The 20,000-nt window shown below is 41.8% G+C and overlaps 3 protein-coding genes across 5 annotated transcripts in view; 2 read left to right on the plus strand and 1 right to left on the minus strand.

The window, feature by feature from the left end:
- tmem62 (transmembrane protein 62) overlaps window positions 1–9,325 on the plus strand; it is a 9,662-nt gene extending 337 nt beyond the window's left edge. The window contains exons 1-13 of the mRNA XM_080414706.1: window positions 1–156; window positions 762–873; window positions 1,137–1,274; window positions 2,261–2,306; window positions 3,345–3,486; window positions 3,820–3,944; window positions 4,404–4,526; window positions 5,206–5,361; window positions 5,750–5,909; window positions 6,136–6,334; window positions 7,060–7,164; window positions 7,283–7,401; window positions 8,032–9,325. The exon at window positions 1–156 is cut by the window's left edge and continues 337 nt beyond it. Coding sequence (XP_080270832.1) covers window positions 1–156; window positions 762–873; window positions 1,137–1,274; window positions 2,261–2,306; window positions 3,345–3,486; window positions 3,820–3,944; window positions 4,404–4,526; window positions 5,206–5,361; window positions 5,750–5,909; window positions 6,136–6,334; window positions 7,060–7,164; window positions 7,283–7,401; window positions 8,032–8,352 — 1,902 coding nt within the window. The 3' untranslated portion in view covers window positions 8,353–9,325. The remainder of the gene's footprint in view (window positions 157–761; window positions 874–1,136; window positions 1,275–2,260; window positions 2,307–3,344; window positions 3,487–3,819; window positions 3,945–4,403; window positions 4,527–5,205; window positions 5,362–5,749; window positions 5,910–6,135; window positions 6,335–7,059; window positions 7,165–7,282; window positions 7,402–8,031) is intronic.
- A 2,510-nt stretch (window positions 9,326–11,835) lies between these two features.
- On the minus strand, window positions 11,836–17,665 carry ptgr2 (prostaglandin reductase 2). 2 transcript variants are annotated; one of them, XM_080414707.1, is made up of 8 exons: window positions 17,443–17,665; window positions 16,672–16,790; window positions 15,365–15,556; window positions 15,048–15,218; window positions 14,135–14,344; window positions 13,388–13,597; window positions 13,194–13,233; window positions 11,836–12,982 (listed from the first exon to the last, which is right to left on the minus strand). In XM_080414707.1, the coding sequence occupies exons 1-8, from the start codon at window positions 17,480–17,482 to the stop codon at window positions 12,924–12,926; spliced, it is 1,041 nt and encodes a 346-aa protein (XP_080270833.1). In that variant the 5' UTR covers window positions 17,483–17,665; the 3' UTR covers window positions 11,836–12,923. The 2 variants fall into 2 exon arrangements, with proteins under 2 accessions (XP_080270833.1, XP_080270834.1); XM_080414708.1 differs by lacking the exons at window positions 16,672–16,790; window positions 17,443–17,665 and adding an exon at window positions 16,191–16,642.
- Window positions 17,666–18,987: 1,322 nt separating this feature from the next.
- Window positions 18,988–20,000, plus strand: part of mideasb (mitotic deacetylase associated SANT domain protein b) — a 31,229-nt gene continuing 30,216 nt past the window's right edge. Inside the window, exon 1 of one of the 2 annotated variants that reach the window (XM_080413745.1) lies at window positions 18,988–19,125. The gene's annotated coding sequence lies outside the window, so the exon portion shown is untranslated. Of the gene's footprint in view, window positions 19,126–19,712; window positions 19,743–20,000 lie in introns of those variants that run through there. The other variant, XM_080413747.1, reaches the window with a different exon arrangement.

The following is a 20,000-nucleotide window of genomic DNA, read 5'->3' on the forward strand; positions in this document are numbered from 1 at the left end:
GCGTGCATCACCTCCTGGGTGCTGGACAGCTATGACACGGCTTGGCACCCCAAGAGGAGCATCAGCTCCTCCTCTGCCCCCCGAGACGTGTCTGGCTCTGGGGGGCTGCCACCGTATCCCAACGGCGATCTGGACAATATATTCTGGTTCATACAGGTGAGGGATATATAGCAGGTGTTATTCTGTCTTTGTTGTTATAGCTGTGCACTGTCAAATTGACTTCACAGAGCATTGGCTTCATACAGAGCAGTGGTTCTCAAACCTTTTGATTTCAAAGACCCCCATAACGCTGAGAGTGTACAAATGTCAGAGTTATACAGACCTGTAAGGGTCCATTTTGAACCCCCTCAAGGAACCCTGAGAACCCACTTTGAGAACCACTGATATTAGATTATTGACTAACATTGTCAAAGTGATGAATTAAGTAGGACACAGAATTTTTGGCTATAGCTGGATTTGATGCCCTGCCAGCCTATTTTAACTCCTGACAAAATGAACTGGGTCACTGACCGAAGAGCTATCATTGAAAAAATAAGAGAAGATCTCAGCACGACCACAGGCAGTAGTGAAGACTTTGGACTCTGTTGGTACACTGTCTGTACATAGTAACCTGGTTATACAAGGAGGACAAGCCGGGTGGATCTGAGATAATTCCTTCCTTGTCGTCACTCTGCTTTGATGTTTCATCTAATGTTAATTAATGTTTGTTTATTCATTAATTCTTTCACATTTTGGTGTTTTTTTATTATTTTTTATTCAAGGTTTCTGACATTCACATTAGCCGATTCCGTGACCCAAGACGCATTCCAGACTTTGAAAAGTTCTGCACCAAAACCATTGAGGTTATCAAACCAGCTCTGGTGCTTGCAACGGGTAATTACATAGTTCTCTCCTGCTTGTTAAGTAACGTCAAACTAATTTTGTGTCTCATGTTTTACACATGGGAGCTTTTCACATCGTCAGATGGCTAGGAAGAGTCTTGTATGCAGTGTGGCTGCACATTGCCTCACTGGAGTGGGTGGGGTCCTCATTTTTCTGACTCTAACATAGATCTTTCTGACAGTAGAACTGAATGTGCTTCATCCCTGACCTTGAATCGTCAAACATCAATATTTCTCTCTCTTTGTGTATGACAGGAGACCTGACAGATGCTAAGACAGAGAGTAAGGTTGGGTCTCTTCAGCATGAGGTGGAGTGGCAGGCCTATCACAACGTACTGAAGAGGTCCAGAGTGATGGAGCGCACAAAATGGATCGACATCCGTGGAAATCATGGTGATTACCACTAGAGCTACTGTATGTAAATAATCTGTAGGGGGGAAATAAATCACAAAATGTTGATTTTTAAATTACAAGCATCTCCTAATAATGGCTTTCCAATAAATGTTTTCTTCCTCTGTGATGTCAGAGAACATCCTTTGTTATGTTGATATTTCCTTTGTTATGTTGATGTTGAACTTAATTAGCATGTCATTTTCTCCACCGCCCACATATTTTGGAGCATCCCAAACCAACACTGCAATTTGTAACTTTGCTCTGCATAATGCTGTTCCTTGAACTGAACTAGCATCAGAGAAACAGATTACAGCATATTGGAGAATGTAAAGTGCCCATTGTCCATGCAACTGTTTATTGTAGCATCCTATGAACCCCCCGCCCCCCCCCCCTTCCATTATTGGATCGTGGGCTATTAGATGCGAAACAAGATATCCCCACTTTGTTATGGTCTAGAAAAATCCATGATATTGTATCTGTGGAGGCATTTCTTTTCCTGACAGATATTCTTATACTATTGATCACATATGTTGAACAAATGTCCTGTCAGTTTATCATGTTCTTTTTCTTCGTTTTCTTTCTCTGGTAACGACGAGGGAATGATGTCGATCGATATCTCAGAGTAACACGAGGAAATATTGTCCTGGAATTAAACATCCATTGTCTCGAAGGAAATTCTTCTTCTGAATATTGGACTGTTGTTCTTTGGTTAAGACACCCCCATCCACTGTCTCTCTGGACACACATAGCCCTCCTGCCCTGGGATTGAATTCTGCTAGTACATTCCCTCCTTTGTGCTGTTCCCCTCTTGTTTTCCTATAAACGACAAGGGAACTGAAAAGAACTGCCCACTGTCATTTTTATAATTGGTCTGGTCTGTCCTGTTGGTGTTCATAACAGTTAAATGTCAATGGGCTTTCATGTCGTCTCTGATGTGCTTGGAGCTCACTGTTCAGTGTCTTACCCCATTTCCGTTCTCCCAACAGATGCCTTCAACATAATCTCGTTGGACAGCGTCAACAACTATTACAGGTCTGTAATATGGTGTGGTCAATACACCATGATCTAGGCATGAAGTAGGGATGCAACTAATGCAATTAAGCATGTCCTTTTTATATACTGTATGTATCTATATATATATATATATATATATATATATATATATATATATATATATACACACACACACACACACACACACACACACACACACACACACACACACACACACACACACACACACACACACACACACACACACACACACATACAAAAAATCAAAAAAATCAAATAATATACTAAATCAATTAGCCTGATTAACCACTTGAGCTCTATTTTATACATTGTCATACAACAATGTCGTGCAAGAATTGTGAAAATAGAAAACACAATAGCGTTCACTCTTTCTGAACGATTTAGTCTATAATTACATATTTGTTTGTTTGATTAATTGATTGATTGAATACTATATTAGTCAGAAGTGTAAACATACCTAAAAGGGTGGCAGGTTAAAAGTGGTTAACTGTTGCATAAATAAATAATTCAACCCCCCAAATCGATTATTTTATTCAAAACGATATGTGTTAGTTCGCTTAACTGTTGCACCCCTAAACTGAAAGTGTGATTTACACCTAGTCTTATCTGACTGTTTGTAAACCATAGTACACGTCTCTTTACTGTGTTGCCTGCCTTTGAAACTTGAGTGGTAGCAGGCCCATTTATTGACTTTAATCCAAGCTATCTGAGCTATCTGAAAGACAGAAATAGAAGCAACAGCCTGCGTGGACAGACTGCTGCTCCTGTCCTTTTGACATGAACAATCTTTTATGCCTCATTGTTCTGTTGCTCTTGAAGCTGATTGATGTCATGTCTCCTTAATGTTTCTAATGTTGTGGTCATCTCCTGCAAGACAAATTCCCTCAGAGGCATTAGAGGCCTCATTCATTCATCTCTATAGCTTCGTGAATTAGATTATCCCTGAGATCATTCTGGATGCCAGCTGCTGGCTCGCTTCCAAAATGCGCTGTTGTTGCCTACTTTGACTTTCTTTACTTTGATGTTTCTCTCTAGAAAGTACTCAGCTAATCAGAAAGTTGGCTCCTTCCATTATGTTCACAAAACGCACTTTGGAAACTATTCCTTCATCTGCGCCGATGCTACCCTCACACCAGGACCCAAGAGGCCATATAATTTCTTTGGGATTCTTAACCAGGTAGGCCTGCTGGGTGGGAGAGTGGAGCTGTAGATAATAAAATGCAATCAGTGAATGATATATAAACTGTAGGCATCATAAGTAATTAACTCCCTCGTTTATTCATTTTAGATCTGTTTTAACCCCTGCACTCTGATCTGTCTGGTAAAATGCATTTGCTATACGTGTGTGTGTGGCTTAGAAAGGTATGCAAATAAATGAATACCTGCTGTAATTACAGTGTGTACTGTGGTGAGATGGTTGAGTGTTCCTCTGTGAAAATGCATCACTTACAACAAGCACTGAGTGACAAAAGCTGATAACCTGTGTTTTTCCCCTGCCAACGGCTCCCAGACCCAGATGAACTTGCTTGCATCGTTTAGGGCTGAGAGTCGTAGCAGCAACCAGTCCATCTGGTTTGGTCACTACACCACCTCTACTGTCATCTCTCCCTCTCCTGGAGTCAGGGACGTGATGAGGTAACAGTGGAATGCGTGGATGAATTTGCATTGGTATACCCAGGGATGCATTGGTCATGGGACGCGGTAACACGCCGTGCAACCCCTTTTTTGAGCAGGAGCACACGCACGCACATGCATTGATTTTAAACAACCCGTAATTCACATCTCAACAAAGTTTACAAAGGCTCACGACTGCCGGATGTCACACCAGCATAAATTAACATAGGAATGAGCCTAGATGCATATCAATTGTCCATTGTGTGACCTGTAGTGTAGGTGTTAAGCGACGTGCGCGTGACGTCATTAATATCTCACCACTAACAAAATCACCAATACAGCACTGGGTATACCTCTGCTATTTGCAAACATAAGGCTGTTGTTCTACTGTTGTTACTATTACATAACTGCTGACGCATTAGTTTGCTTTATGTGGTGTATACAGTACTGTACATAATGTATACTGCCCCCTGTGTGCAGCTCAGCTGTCGCTTATCTGTGTGGACACCTGCACACTCTGGGAGGTTTGATGCCAGTCTTGCACAGCCGACACCCCCAAGGTACCCTGGAGCTGGAGCTGGGGGACTGGATGGACAACCGCAGGTAATATACAGGATATTGAGCATGACATTCATTATTCCTTTTTTCTTTCTTTGGTTCTTTCCTTCCATTTGCCTCTCTTTCTTTGCATCTTTTGGTACATTTCATGTAGGGCTGCAACCATCGATTATTTTCTTAGCGATTATTTTGTTGATTACTTTTTTAATTAATTGATTAATTGGGAAGCGCTTATAAAGAAAAATGTATTTTTTATTATTTTACGATTATTAGTGTTCAGAAAAAAAGAAAGGGTCTGGGTGCTCGGAAGTTCAAAAAAGTGTAGCGAAGGTGCTCTTTGGTAGGGGACTGTAAATGTTCAGCAAAGGCACTCTTCTGGTGAAAATAAAAAAACCTTTATTGATGTGGCTATTTCATTATGGAATTTGTTAAAAACTGGGTTAACCCACGCGTAGCGCCCCGCACGGCCCTCTTCAGTTTATTTTAAACCTTGTCAGGCAACTGTGTCATGCAGAAATAGTCAATACAGACGATCTTGCTATTTTTACATTTAGTTTAAAAAATTGAAACGTTTAGCCTATAATGATGTGCCCAAAATACTGATCGATTACGGATTATGAATCTAATATTTTATGAAATGTTCAATGTATTAAATCGATTAGATCTGATTAACTGTTGCACTCCTTATTTCATGGTTCTTTCCTGTTTGAATGCCTTGCTACAGGTATAGAGTTCTAGCCTTTGATCATGACATGCTGAGTTTCTCTGACCTGACGTTTGAGCAGTGGCCTGCTGTGCTCATCACCAACCCCAAGGAGGCACAGTACCTGCACCCCGGCCTGGAGCCTCTGGGTCGAATACGAAGATCAACGCACATCAGGTCTTCCTTCTGTGTGTGTCATCCTGAACCGTGACAGACTCCCACACTAACACCATCTCCATCTTCTTCCAATTATGACTCACTTTCTCCTATGCATTATATGTTTATTTATGTAACACCTGTCTATGTAAGATTTCCAGCCAGTGTTATCGTTTATCATAATTATATTTGACCACCTGTTCGTCTGTATGACAGTAAAAATATTGCATACGGATGTGAGTGTTCAGGATCTTTTGTTTTAAAGTTCAGTTTTCTAGACAGTACATTGACATGGATTTTCTATGTATGACGTTTCCTGTTACCCTGCAAACCCAGTACAGCTTTCTTGTATGGTTTCCATCAGCTTTCACTACTATTCTAACTTCTGTTCCTCCTCTTTTCCACACAGAATTTTGGCCTTTTCTGAGGCTCAGATCACAGCAGTGCATGTGAATGTGGACGGGGAGCCAGTAGGGGCTGGTCAGTCTGCTGGGGGCCCTCTGTATGTGGTGCTGTGGGACCCCTCTCTCTACCTCACTGGACTACACAGCATCCAGGTCAAAGTGGAGGTTGGTAGTTGGTACTGTTCTACATTATGCTGGAATGGTTTGTTTAATTGTGTTTGACGTTTGATTCATTTATGTTCCGTGCAATGGAATCATGACGATGATCAGTTTTTTTTATATGTGCGTGTGTGTGTGTGTGTGTGTGTGTGTGTGTGTGTGTGTGTGTGTGTGTGTGTGTGTGTGTGTGTGTGTGTGTGTGTGTGTGTGTGTGTGTGTGTGTGTCTGTCAGGACTCTGCAGGGCGGTCAACAGTGCAGGAGCAGCAGTTCACCTTGGAGGAGGAACTGTCTCCCAGCTTCGGCTTTGTTCAGTCCTTCATCCTCCTCACGGACCACTACATCCTGGGCCGCGTGGCCTTCATCATCATCATGCTGCTGAATGTCATCATACTGTTGGTCTTCAGGTTCCTCCCTGTCCCCTCTGGCAGAGGTCAGCTACACCTCCCATTGAAACGGTTTCATGTTATATGTCATTTTTTTTGTATTATGGCGTCTAGAACAGGCTTTGTCTATCTCTATAGCTGTCTCTGTTTTCTATATGTATCTGTCCCACGTAGACCAATCACAGCACAACTGTGTGCCACATGCATTGAACGAACCACACAGCTCAGCTGATGCTGCTACTGTACGTCAACCACAGCTCAATCAAAGCTCAGTAACGTTAGCTCTCAGCTGATGCTGCTACCAATCACAGCTCGAATTGGGAATGGGGGCGTTCCCAATTTGAGGCTGGTCTGAACTGATCATCTTCCCAAATAATCCTGTAGCCTGAGGGGTTTAATGTTAATGTTATCGACTGGATCAGAGTCCCTGGTTTTGAATTGTAAATGACCAGAAACCTGCAGTAGCCAGTGAGAGTGAGCTGACCTGAGAAGCGTCTCACCTCCAGCTTGAGCTGCAAAATGTATAAACCATGCTTTTCCCATCTTCTCAGCCATGACTTCATCCGAATGTTCAGTTTTTCGGAGCAAAACATAGCACATACAAGTGGTTGCATTACAAGAAATGAAGTTAGTTCTGCAAATGATATTGAAATATAATCATTGAAATGATATTTATTTTAATGTGTATATTGATATTCTTTGGAAAATAATAGTCATTTTGTTCATTATGTCATTGAGACACTATAACTCATTTACTGCCATTCCTCTCCAGCATCTACGGGGCTGTCCTCTCAAGCTTGCTTCTCCCTCCACCTGGTCAGTAAGATGAACACCTTCTACTATTCTCTACTACTCTTCAACCTGTGTACAGCCTTGGGTGAGTCCTTTGTGTTGGCCAGACAAAAGTAGTACTATAGGGTGTACATTTTGGTATTGTAAAAGCCCTACTTCTTCTATCATGACGGCCGTCGTGGGCTTGTTCTGTCGTCCTACAGGCCCGTGGTTCATAGGAGAAATGATAGATGGGCACGGTGGTGCCTGCTTCGCATTTGGAGTATTCATCGATGGCCACTTCCTGGAGGGCAGTCTCACCTACGTTGTTGGCGTCATTCAAGTAAGTAGACCTTTCTATAGATAGTGTGGGGTTTCCATATTAACACTGGTGACATGTGTTGACAGCATGCATAAAAGAAAAACGGAATACTGTAAATTTCCTGCTTATGCTGAAACGAAAAATAATGGGCTCACCAGGCTAAAAAAATAAGATGAGACGTCCGTGTGGTGCAGGGGTTAAGTTCCTGCCTACCACCATGGAGACAGTGGTTCGATTCCTCAGCGGTGCCTCTAGCTTTGCCAGATGTGGCCGTGTTCACAGGTGTGAAGCAGGCAGGGGATAATCTCGTGTAGCCAGACTTTCAGCCTGCTGATAAGTCTGGTGACGTTCTATTTCTGTGTGGGTTAGAGGTGGATGGTAACAGTTTGGGCATTAAATCAAAAACCTGCATTGCGGAACCAATGCGAAGGACGGACGGCGGTCCTTCCTAATCTGGGTGGAGGAATTCAGTCGGTGTGGTAAAGGCGTTAAAAAAAAAGAAGCAGTGGGCATCGCTTTGTCACCGGTTGCTTCGCCGGCCGTCCAAGCCCGTACAATGAATCTAAATGTATCCAGATGATTTGTTCCAAAAACGACTCATTCATCGTGTGCGGTTAAAGATGAATTCCTTCCTCCTTGCTTCCTGTCCAGCTGCTCTTCTTCAACATGCCCCTCACCTGCTACCTGTGCTGGAGCCTGAACCAGCGTTGCCGCGGCAACACCTTTCGTTCCCACTTCCTGCGGCCAAGCTGCCGCTGGCGGACTCTGGTGGTGCATGCTGCCATGCTGCTCCTCCTGACCTGGCAGGCCTACTCCTGCTACTTCCTGTTGGAGACTTACGGCCTGCTGGCCTTCTTCCTGTCTCCGGTCCGCACGTGGGCGCTGGGCCTCAGCCTGCTGCTGGTGTACCGCGCCTGGACGGGCCCGGCACCTCATCTACGTGACAACAGCAAGACCACCTCTCCCTCTTGACAGTAACATTTTTGTTTTTGTTTTTTTTTGCACTGTGCCACCCCAGTTCTCCTTGAGCCTCACTTCCTTATTTAGCTGTTCCAGCCATTTCAAATGAAATGGGGGGGCCATGGTGGGCAGGGTTTTAGTTGTATTCCCCAACACTGGTCTGTTCAAGTAAAGCAGATTCTGCACATCAACTTATCATATTTTTAGAGTTTCCTTTATGTCTTATAACAGGGGTTCCCAAACCTTTCCATGCCAAGGACCCCCAAATAGCCATGGCCTCTGGCTGCGGCTCCGCTAACGGCAAAAAAAACAAAAAAAATAAAAGTTTGGAAAATCACATGCCTAAAATATTATGACATGAGCAAAATAGGGATGCTAGGTTGAATTGAATTTGAATTGAAATACAAGTTTTTATATCTATATTTCTTCCCCCATAGTTTCCAATTAGCCCCCTGGCCCCCCACTTTGAAAACCACTGTACTTTTACAAACCGTTTCAGCTCCAACACAGGTCCTGTATAACCTGTGGACACTGAGACAACAAACTGACAATATTTTGAGCATCGCAAACAACATTGATATGTTTGTACAGCTATGTTGAGAAAACTAAAACAAAAAAAACAGATCTGTAAAATCGCACACTGTATTTGTGGCCTTAGCGCCATTGGATTTTTTAATTTTTTAATTTATTATTATTGTACCGTTTTGCACGTTTCTGTGCTGCGCTGATTCCGGTGAAATCGAGAGCCATTACAGAAAGCTCAAAAGACTGCTTCCAGTGAGTCCACGGCACTGGCGGTTCACCCAGCAAAGCAAAGCGAATATTCATCCATCCTAGTTGACAGAATATACAGTTTTGCAAACACACAAGCTGGAGAGTTTGTCTCATTTGTTTATCTCTGTAACTATGTGCGGCATACTGTACAAACCACAGAGTTGCATGTACAAACTTCTTAGTCACAGTCATCAGAGCGTAACAGCATTGTCATAGACATAATCTCAAACAGGAGCACGAACAATGCAAGTGCACAACAACACACAAGCTCACAGGGGAAATGCATGACACATGAACATAACTATTATTATTATTTCATCTTTGTGGAGTGTGGGTGAGGGTCGCCACACAATAGCTGTGTGAAACATGTTAAAAATATGTGTTTCCTCTCCTCAGTTATATATTTTGTCATTGCACTACCCACATGCCACCCCCATTCCACACACAGCATTTTTACTCCCTTCACCTGTCTTTCACCTCCTTCCAAAGTCACTTTATATCACCCACTATCCTGTTTCTAGGTAGTATCGTTTTAATATGCATGTTATTGTGAGCACATTTCTGGCCATGTTCATAGCATGTGTACAGTGTAAAAAGAAAAACAATCTTGGATATAATGAAGGAGGGTATATAGCGTTTCGCTGTACGGGAACTGGTCCTCTGTATGCTGTAGATGATAGTACTATATGAGAGCTGTGTTGTGCCGTGGTCTCAGACAAAAATAAGCTGACTCGTTGACTCTAGATCTAGCACTTTTTTTTGGAAGGGTTGCCTTGGCCAACTGCCACCTTACCTCTGCCAAAGGATGAATAAGAGCGAAATTAAGTTTTTAATTCAAACCCATTTTGCTCCCTGACGAAGGCTGAACGTGCCAAACCACTGACCACCCCTCCCCTTTACTGACACATTAGTGTCCCTCAATGAGCAAGGAGTATATTGTACCACCCCCCCCCCAACATGTCCATAACATGGATAAATGGCATCAGCTACCGAGCTTAACCACTTAAACCCTCTATAGACGAATCCACTGCCTCTAGGCAGCCATAGCTGCAGTGTCCGCACCGCGACACCGCAGCTATGGCTGGAAACTGGTACCTAGCTGGTACGTAGTTGACCGGGGGTCTCTTCTTTACTTTTCCCTCTACATCAATTCTCTTGGCCGAAAATAGCCTATGTACAAGCTCACAACGCGTTGCGACACATATTGGGCTTGTAGATCGGCTATTTTTTAGCAGATATTCCCCCCAGAATAGGGATGCTAGGGTTCAAGTGGTTACATTTTCTATAAAATGTTTATACATTTTAAGTCATACTTAGTACACTTACACACAGATCAAACCAGTACTTAATTCATGTATGAATTTTTTAATTATGGTATGTGTACAAACCTTTTTGCACATAGCTGAACTGCCTAGGCAATTTCAAATTTCCTGCAATTTTTTTTATTTCTGGACTACTGTATTGTGATGCCAAACATGATGACGACACAGAGGCTGGCCTGACTTCTCATACTCCTTGCTAAATGTCACACTACATCAGCTGTGCGTTTCTCAGGAAAGTGAGCACTTGAACATTAGGCTGGACCCGGTAGTTTTTCAGTAACTGATGTTTTTTATACTGCAGTAGCTCAGTGATAAACCATGTTGAACAATGTAGACGTGTGGTGGCTAAAAAGAAGTTTAAGAAATGATGAATGTGATTTATAGCTGTGGTGAAATGAAGATGCACTTGTATTATGCCGTTTATTTATTTTGTTTGTACTGTGTGATCCCCCTCCTCCCATGTTTGTATCACTGCACTGTTGATGGGGATCTTAATCTAGGAGGATTGTCCTCCCTTACAATCAGTCTGTCTAGGTTAAGCAAAGAATATGAAGTTAATTTTTACAGCTTTGTTTGTGAAATCATCCTTGTTCAGAATGTAACTTCCTTTTGTGAGTGTGTGTGTGAGAGCAGGCGAGAGTTATGTATGCAACTACGGATCTATGAATTCTGGGTGACCATCAGAGGCAGTGTTTCTAGCACTGGATGCTTCCATCTTGTGCATGCGCTGGTTGAGTAATTATACTAACAAAGTCACCTGGGACGACGGGGCTTACACGCCCAGTATAAAAACCTTTTTTTTGCCAAGATTCAGAGTGACCGAGAACTCTGGCAGTCATCCAGAATTCATAGTTGCATGCATAACTCAGTCTATATTAGTCTAAAATGTAATTTATTTTGTGCTCAAAGCTGTAACAAGACAAAAATGTTTTAACTATTACATCCTAATTTGAATCTACAAGGATATGGGAAGCTACTGGGAATTATGTGGCCCATCACAGCTTATCCCACTGGACCACTGTGTTTATTTAACAGTAAAAACCCACGTGAAAGGGACCCCCACTGCCTTCAAGTATGGCATGTTTTAATAGATAATATTGAGACGGTCTCTCATCCACTATGGACTTGGGACATTTTTCACAGGTAATGTTAATGAAAAACCATTAGCTACCTATTTGTTTGATAAGCCTTTGCTTCTGTGAAAGCTCAACTGAATGTGAACTCCCATTTTTTTTTAAGTGAGAGAGCAGTACCAAATAAGGCAATCTGACAGTTCTCTTGATTAGATTTCTGTCTCGAGATTACATTTTAAAATCTGTGTATTGATGCTCATTCAGTACAAGACAAGTTATCTGACAGGTCCACTGGGGGGCAGTATTCTCAGCTAAAAAAACAAATGTTTTCCCCCAATGAAGTCGTTATGCTAATTCCAAATTCCCCACATAGTCTGTCACTGCTGACCCCTATTGGCTGGTCTTGGAGAGGGTGTAGAGACGACCACGGCCCTCCTGCAATACACGTGATGTTGCTAGCGGTTTCCTTTCACCTGACATTCAGAGGAATACGTTGGCCTTCTCAGTTCCACTCCCCGCTGAACAGGCACCCCGACAAACCTGCAGTGACAGAGGTTGCTATCCCCGCCCGGCTTCCCATTGCAAACACGGCCAATTGTGTTCATTGGAGCGCCCGGCCAAGCCGGATGCACCGTGGAGGATTCAAACCCCAGTCTCCACGATGGTGGGCAGGAAATGTATCCTTGCGCCACCCGGTGACCCAGACTTCCTGATTGGATTTTTCTTTTAGTTCAGCTCAGTATCCCCATTTTTATGCATGGGACCGTTATTTTTAAGCATCATCATAAGCACCAATGCCTTGTCTAAAAGGGATCAGCCTCACTTCTACTGTCATCAGCACGAAATGCCACCAATCATAAACTAGTGACGATTGTTTGGTACTGTACATTGAGTATTAACCACCAGAAAAGTTAACTTTGACTGTACGGACTGGTGTAAATCAGGATTTTTCCAGATCGTCTACTAAAAACTACTTCAATATATATTAAGAAATCGATGATTTTACACATGCCACATGTTTTTAAAGTGACAAATGAGAGCAAACCACAATTTGATTTCATTAATGGTTTATAGTGCTGTGGAATAAATTGTTCATTATGGTAAATCAGAAGTCCTGTTTTTTCTGATATAGTGGCCAATACTTTGGCCACTATATCAATTATGTAAACTGCAACATTGAAATACTGCTGTGAGACTGATTTACAATTAATTATTTTATTTTACGTTTAAGTACAGTGCAAGTTCAAATTCTGAACATGCACTGTACATTCTGAATTCAATCATTTCATATACTGTACCCCCACCACAAGTACTAATGTATTTACAGTATGTTTTGATACTCTCAACACTACATCAGGATTCATTCAGTAAATGTTAGCAAAGACAGAAGCTCTTCATAGTGTGGGTGCTTCAATCACATCTTAATGATCTGCTTGCCAATGTTTCCACCTTTCATCATGGAGCAAAACGCCTCTGCAAAAGAACAAGACAATATTTCTGTTGATTTGAATGAAACTAATTTCCAAAAGTTATACGTCACTGCATTGAAAATAGTCACTTGACGTACAAAGAGAAAACGGACTACATATAATGTTTTTGTACGAGTGAATACACCAAAAGAATTATTTCAACAGTAATGTTATAGATATTGGGCTGGGTGAAAAGGTAAATTATCACACATTACCTCCCGTATTCTCAATGCCATCCACCACTGTTTCCAAGACCTGATAAATGGAGACAATTATTAATGTTGGGCAAGTCTACACACTCTCTCTCTCATACTGCACACACACACACACACACACACACACACACACACACACACACGCACGCGCACGCGCACGCACACGCACACGCACACACAGAGAGAGCCCTCACCTTCATTTGTCCAGATTTAACCCAGTGGCTGAGCTGAATGAGGGCAGCCTGCATTTTATCCATGTAGTTCAGCACCATGAATCGCTCCCTAGTGATATTCCTGCTCTGCAGAACTTCCTGTGTCTCCTTGCTCAGAGGCGGAGGGTAAGGCACATCCTTGTTGTATTGAGATATCTGACCGCACAGGACCACATGACCACCATCATTCATCTGTAGGTGGAGGGGAAGTGGGAGAAAGATGAGAGTTTACAAGAAAAGGACACACGTAGTGGTCAGGAAAGGAGAACTCCTCTGTGTCCACCACTTCTACACAACTGACTGACGTGCAGATGCATAATGGAATCTGCAGATCAGCAAAAACTTCAACCCCCATATGTCATCTATTTCCTGCAGTCAAAGCTATACTTGAAATGTCCTTGTTTGAACTAGGGCTCTGACCCAAGTACTTGTGGCAGCTTGTAATATTATATTATTATGATCTAGTATTGAAGCTTGTTCTATGGTTGCACTGTGGATAAGCGCACCATTTCAATACCTACAGTATGTATAGGTATCTTCATTTGCTATCATTCTTATTATAGTAGATGTGTATTGATGCTCATTCAGTACCTCATGGTTGGTCTGTAAACATGTTTTTGTGTCAATAACAACATTTACATTTATTATTCTTATTATAGTAAATAGAGGTAGTACAATTCATTACACAAGAGAACCGCGTAAATGGGTCTAATGAGTCCATTACTGTACCTGTGCTATTATAGTATCACTAATGGGGCCTCCCACATTGTCAAAGTAAATATCTATCCCGTCAGGGCAGCACGTCCTGAGCCTGGTGGAAATGTCTTCCTGGCGATAGTTGACTGCCGCAGAGAAACCCAGATCCTCTACGAGAACTTTACATTTCTCATTAGAACCACAGATCCCCACCACCCTCGCACAGCCATCCAGACGCCCTATCTGGGAAAGAGAAGGATGAGAGAAAACTACTTTATTAGGGTTTTGCTTCAAGTTTCAAGAGTCAAGATCATTTCTTGTCGCATGCACACTTGAGGCGCCATATCTCCAAAAGTTATTTTGCACTTTAACTTTATTCAATTGGCATTTTAATGATCTTATTTTTCCTAAGCATGCAGGCCCATATCATTATGGAGGACATAGTTTGTATTACCACTTGATGTTAAATGAAAATGGCTCCTTGCTAGTATTGTCCACGGTCCTATTTAAAAAATAATTATGCTTATTATTGCCAAGTAAATGCTTACAAGGACTCAGGAGGACTGTTAATAATGCTGCCAAAGCAATTTATAGGGCTGGAGAGGGATACGTATAGAAATCTTCTCCCCAAATCATGAGAAATTCGTAGTAAATCAAAATAGTACATTAAAATAAAAATACAAATGCCTGGTTCTCTTTCTGGTTTCTATGGAAACTTGCAACAAAGTTGGAAACGTGTAACCAGATGCTCATTACTCAATATTGTAAAAACAATGATAAAAAACAAGTTTTTAAGTAAATGGTTTAAAAGAGATGATAACATTAGTAACATTCAGAAGACATTTGGCCCAGGTACAGTATATGTCACACGTTAGAATAAAACCCTACATGTGTATAAAAAAAAGGTGTTATATTCACAAAATGCATTATTACACTTTGGATTTACCTGCCCAGCTATGGACCCACAAGCCCCAGCTGCTCCGCTCACCACCAGGGTCTGATTGGCTCCTTTGGTCACATGACCCTTCTCTCTCATGCCCAGAAATGCAGTGAGGCCCGTCATGCCAACTGCACCCACAAAGTGGGACAAATGTCCGTCAACCAGCTGGGGATCAACCTGTGGTAGAAAGATTATGACAGTATGAGTACACGGCAAAAACCTGAGTGTTAATTTAACTCTGAGAGTGTACAAATTTGATCTGTAAAAAAGATATTAACAATTAAAACGAATACAAACTGTTGAAGTACATACAGTAACGTTACCTTCTGTAAAAGACTTGCTTTTAGAACATTGTGGGTCTGCCAAGGCCAGCTAAATGAAGTCACTGCATCTCCCTCAGAGAAGGTGTCACAGCAGCTGGACTCCACGACCCCGACACCTCCACCATCCGCACACTCAGACAGAGCCCAAGGTGTCAGGTATTCAGCCCCCGTGTCTTCATTCATACGACATCTCTGAAAGAATCACAGTACTAAAAGGTGTCATAGAATGGTTTAGGGGTGCGACACTTAATCAAACTAATCAATTTAACCCACTAAGACCGGGGAACACGTCTGTGTGTCATTTTTAGATTTCTTTGGCTATTCAAAAATAGCAGATATACAAGCTCATAGCGCGGCACCGAGTGCAGCTGGCACAATATTAGATTATTTTATTTTTTAAGCGGACATTTGTAACTCAAATCTTTTGCTTCTTCGCTTTAAAAAATATGTATTCAAAGATTTTCAAGATTTGCGTTGATTTGTTGATATATAAACTATGTAACTATAAAAAAAATTGCACTTCTCGGTTATTCAATCATCAAAGACGTTATTGATAAAATAGACAAGCAGTAACCTATGAAGATAATGGACAGTTGCATTGGATATCAGAGATGGGTTTATTGCTTTAGATTTTGCAAGACGGGGGCCTGACTGACTCCTTCAGCCGTATGATGAGAGTGTCAAGTCTGTTCAGTTCTGGTGTCAATGAATCTGTCCTCATGCCTCTCTGCAAGTGCAGAACAATTAAAGGAGCACCTTCAACCTTATCTTCATAATTGGTCCTAAATAATGCTCATAAAATGGCACACAATTTCCGTCTACTCACTCTGTGTGTCAGTGGTGGGCTGTGGACAGTTCAGTTCAGAACCTGCCTCCCGATCGGGGAATCCAAGCTAATAGAAACTACAGCCTTTCTTTTCCTGGAAAGTTAGCATGGTGAAATATAAGCCATTGTATTTTAATTAATAAAATGAATGAATGAAATGTTTGAATTTAGCAAACCTGCCTGGCGATCGTGTCACTGGTTGGCAGGTTTCTGAACTGTCCAGTGTCCACAGCCCTCTGCCCTCCTCAGACACAGACCGAGTAGACAGAAATGGTGGCATCTTATAGCAGCATTAGAGAGGACCAATTATGAAGATTGGTTGAAAATGGGTTAAGTGGTCCTTTAAGTGCTGGAGACAGGTAGGCTTTGACTGCTGACAATATATTGTAAATCCAGGGATTTTGACAATAATATGGGGATTCTTAATACTGCTTATTGCCCCCCAAACCTACGATTGTTTCATAAGAATACTACGGATTACCATGTAAGGGTCGACTGAGAGGTAAGAAGTTCGCACGAGGACCTCTCCCTGCTTCAGGTCACGTGATAGAGTAGCGTCCTCGAGGCGGAAATTGTCTGGGACTGGCGCCCCATTTTTACCTTCATTAAGAGAGGGAGTTACAGAACTCTGTCAAGTTGGCAATACAACAACAACCTGAAAAACAACAACCTGAAAAATTACACAAATGTTTTACTTGAGGAAAAGTATCAATACTACAATGTAGAAGTACTGTTACAAGTGAAAGTCTGGAATTCAAAATGTACTTGAGAGTAAAAGTACAAAGTATTGGCAGGCATCAAAATATACTTTAAGTACCAAAAGTAAAAGTACTCATTATGCAGAATGTCCCATTTCACAAGTTCAAATTGTATAATTTTTGCATATATTGTTTTGAAAATAGTCGATCAAGCATTGCTGCATTGTGAGCTTGTAGATCGGCTATTTTCAAATGGCCAAAATATAAATAGAGCTGAAATAGTTAATGTAGGATTTGTAATAATAATCAAAGTAACTAGTAACTACTTTGAAACTAATTTGTTAGCTGGGTAGTAACTAAAGTTTTCATTAATTGTAGTGGAGTAAAAGTGCAATATTTGCCTCTGAGATGTACTGGAGTAGAAGTAAAAGTATTGAACATTGGAAATACTCAAGTAAAGTAAAAGTACCTCAAAACTGTACTTAAGTACAGCACTTGAGTACATGTACTTAGTTACTTTACGCCACTGCATACATACATATATACATACTTACCGGGTCGGGAGTTTAGCACCACTCTTTGCACCTGCAACATCTTCAAACATGCAACGACGCCTGAGAGAGTCTTTGAGACTCAATTCACCTTCAGCCGTTACCGTTATACTTACAAGCAAACTGTAGCCAGGCTAAGCCAGCTAGCTGCTACAGGCAATGGCTAAAATACACAACATGTATTCGTTCGTTGTGTTTATCATGACTGCCATCTATCGACTAAAGTGCCGTAAAGCCGCAAAGGTTGCTTGTGCAGGAAAGAAATGGAACGCAGCCGCGCTCTGCCACTGTTCAGCGTTGCCATGTCGGCTTGTTATAAGCGACTTTCTTTTTCTCTTAAGTTGCTTGTAAATATTGGTAGTTTGCGAGTCGCGTTTTTTTTTGGGCTTGTTTCTAAAGTGTACTTGCTTATTTAGGCTTGCTTCCAACTTTTTATAATTATTATTATTTAAACCAGTCGTTCTCTAATATTTTCATGATAATCTTTTGTGCTAGGCAGCATTTGTGTTGTTAGAATGTTTCAAAAAACATTCCAAACATTCCACAATTTATTGCAAGAGTTTTTGAAAATAGCAGATCTACAAGGTCACATCGTGACACGTTGTAGATTGGCTATTTTTTAAATAGCTGATGCATAATAGGTTTAAAAGTGCTCATGTGGCCGGTCAGGTGGGCACCAAAATCATCTGGGCACTAGGGATAACTGGGCATCATCTGATAATGATGTACCGTGCATGTTCACATCATGTATACTTTACATTACTTAAGATTTGTTTTCTATTTTATTTTTTAACATTTTGGACAAAATAGCCAATTTTACATCGAGGTGCCCAGATGTCCCTGGTGCCCACCTGTCCCTAGTGCCCAGTTGTCCAGCCAGTCCAGGTGCCCACATTTCCCTAGTGCCCAGTTGTCCAGGTGCCCACATGTCCCATAGTGCCCACATGTCCCTAGTGCCCACATGTCCCTAGTGCCAGTTGTCCAGGTGCCCACATGTCCCATAGTGCCCACATGTCCCTAGTGCCCAGATATCCAGGTGCCCAGATGTCCAGGTGCCCAGTCGTCCCAATAAATAATATGTTGCCCAGATGTCCCTAGTGCCCACCTGACTTGTATTCATGTGGCCTACCGTAGTTGCTTCTTTTGGGCAAGTTGTTCCTTGGGCAAGTTGTGCTTATTTCTCTCACAAAGTATGGCAACGCTGCCACTGTTGTTATGTCTGTCTGGCTCTTCATGCATAATCGGCCAGTTTATCAAGAGCAGCAGCGGATGAACTGATTCAACAACAACAGCTAAAACTGCATTCGAGCAGCAGGCCGGGTGCTTTTGTAACAGATCGTTGATCGTTCCCTAGTAAAAACATATATAGAGGGTTATATTTCTTTAATCGTTGTTTTTGATCCCAATGAAGTTTTAATTTCTGGACGTTTCTTTAAAGAAGTGGAACTGGGAAGTGACGCCTTGTCGAGGAAAAGGGGGGGTAAAAGTTTTAGGGGGGATGTTCTGTCATCCAACGTTATAACGCACACACACACACACACACACACACACACACACACACACACACAGCTGCAGCAGCGAGCAGAGGAAATGCTACAGCACAATGGGGATCATAATGGCGTGAAACAACAAGACAACATGTGTGCGTCGTATGATCATGCAGGGGACACCGTGTTATTACATGATGTAAGTACTGGAAATGCATGTTTTACTGTACTTTATATTCATAATTTAACAGTTGTTAAGCTCAGTGTCGCTTGCCAAAAATAACAGATCTGCAAGCTAACCTAGCTTGTAGATCTGTTCTTTTTGGCAAGCGACAGCCTCGTGCAATGGGGTATATATACGAACAAATCTACCAATGCCTCCATCCTGCACAGATGCCAGTGTTGCCAGGTTTTGCGAGAGACAGGCAACCAGGTATATGAAAACAAACCCGAAAGAAGCGACTATGGCACTTTAACAACGCGTCGCGATGCATTTGAACAACACAAATCTTGTATGGGGGGGTCCCTGGCATAACATATTTTCAAATGGGGGGTCCTTGACCTGAAAATGTTTGAGAACCACTGGTTAAAAAACATTTAGGAAGCAAGACCAAATAAGCAACTACACACACAAACAAAACGTAACCAACTACCAATATCTACAAGCAACTTTACAGAAAAACAAGCCCAAAGTCACTTATAATAAGCGGACATGGCAACACTTACAAACGCACATCAGGATCTTACAATACAGTAGGCTACGTCCGCCACGATAATAAGCAAGCGAAATGGAAATGGCCATTTCTGGGCATATAGGTAATATGACAGCAAAAGAATAATGCTTTTGTAATATCATGCAACGACAACGGACAGGGACACAATATGGCAGGTCAGGTGTATTCATTTGACTTGACTTGTAAATGTTTGAAGGCTTTACACGTTATTTTAAGCAACCCTATGTGTCAGGCACAGGCACATAGGTCATGCCGATAGCCATGCTGTTTGAAAAGGTAGCATATAGCAGGTAAGTATAAGCGTGCATAAATAGAAAAAACGTATTATTACATTAGTTTA

Source organism: Gymnoscopelus braueri, assembly GCF_963280865.1.
Source record: "Gymnoscopelus braueri genome assembly, chromosome: 19".
NCBI classification, from domain to species: domain Eukaryota; kingdom Metazoa; phylum Chordata; class Actinopteri; order Myctophiformes; family Myctophidae; genus Gymnoscopelus; species Gymnoscopelus braueri.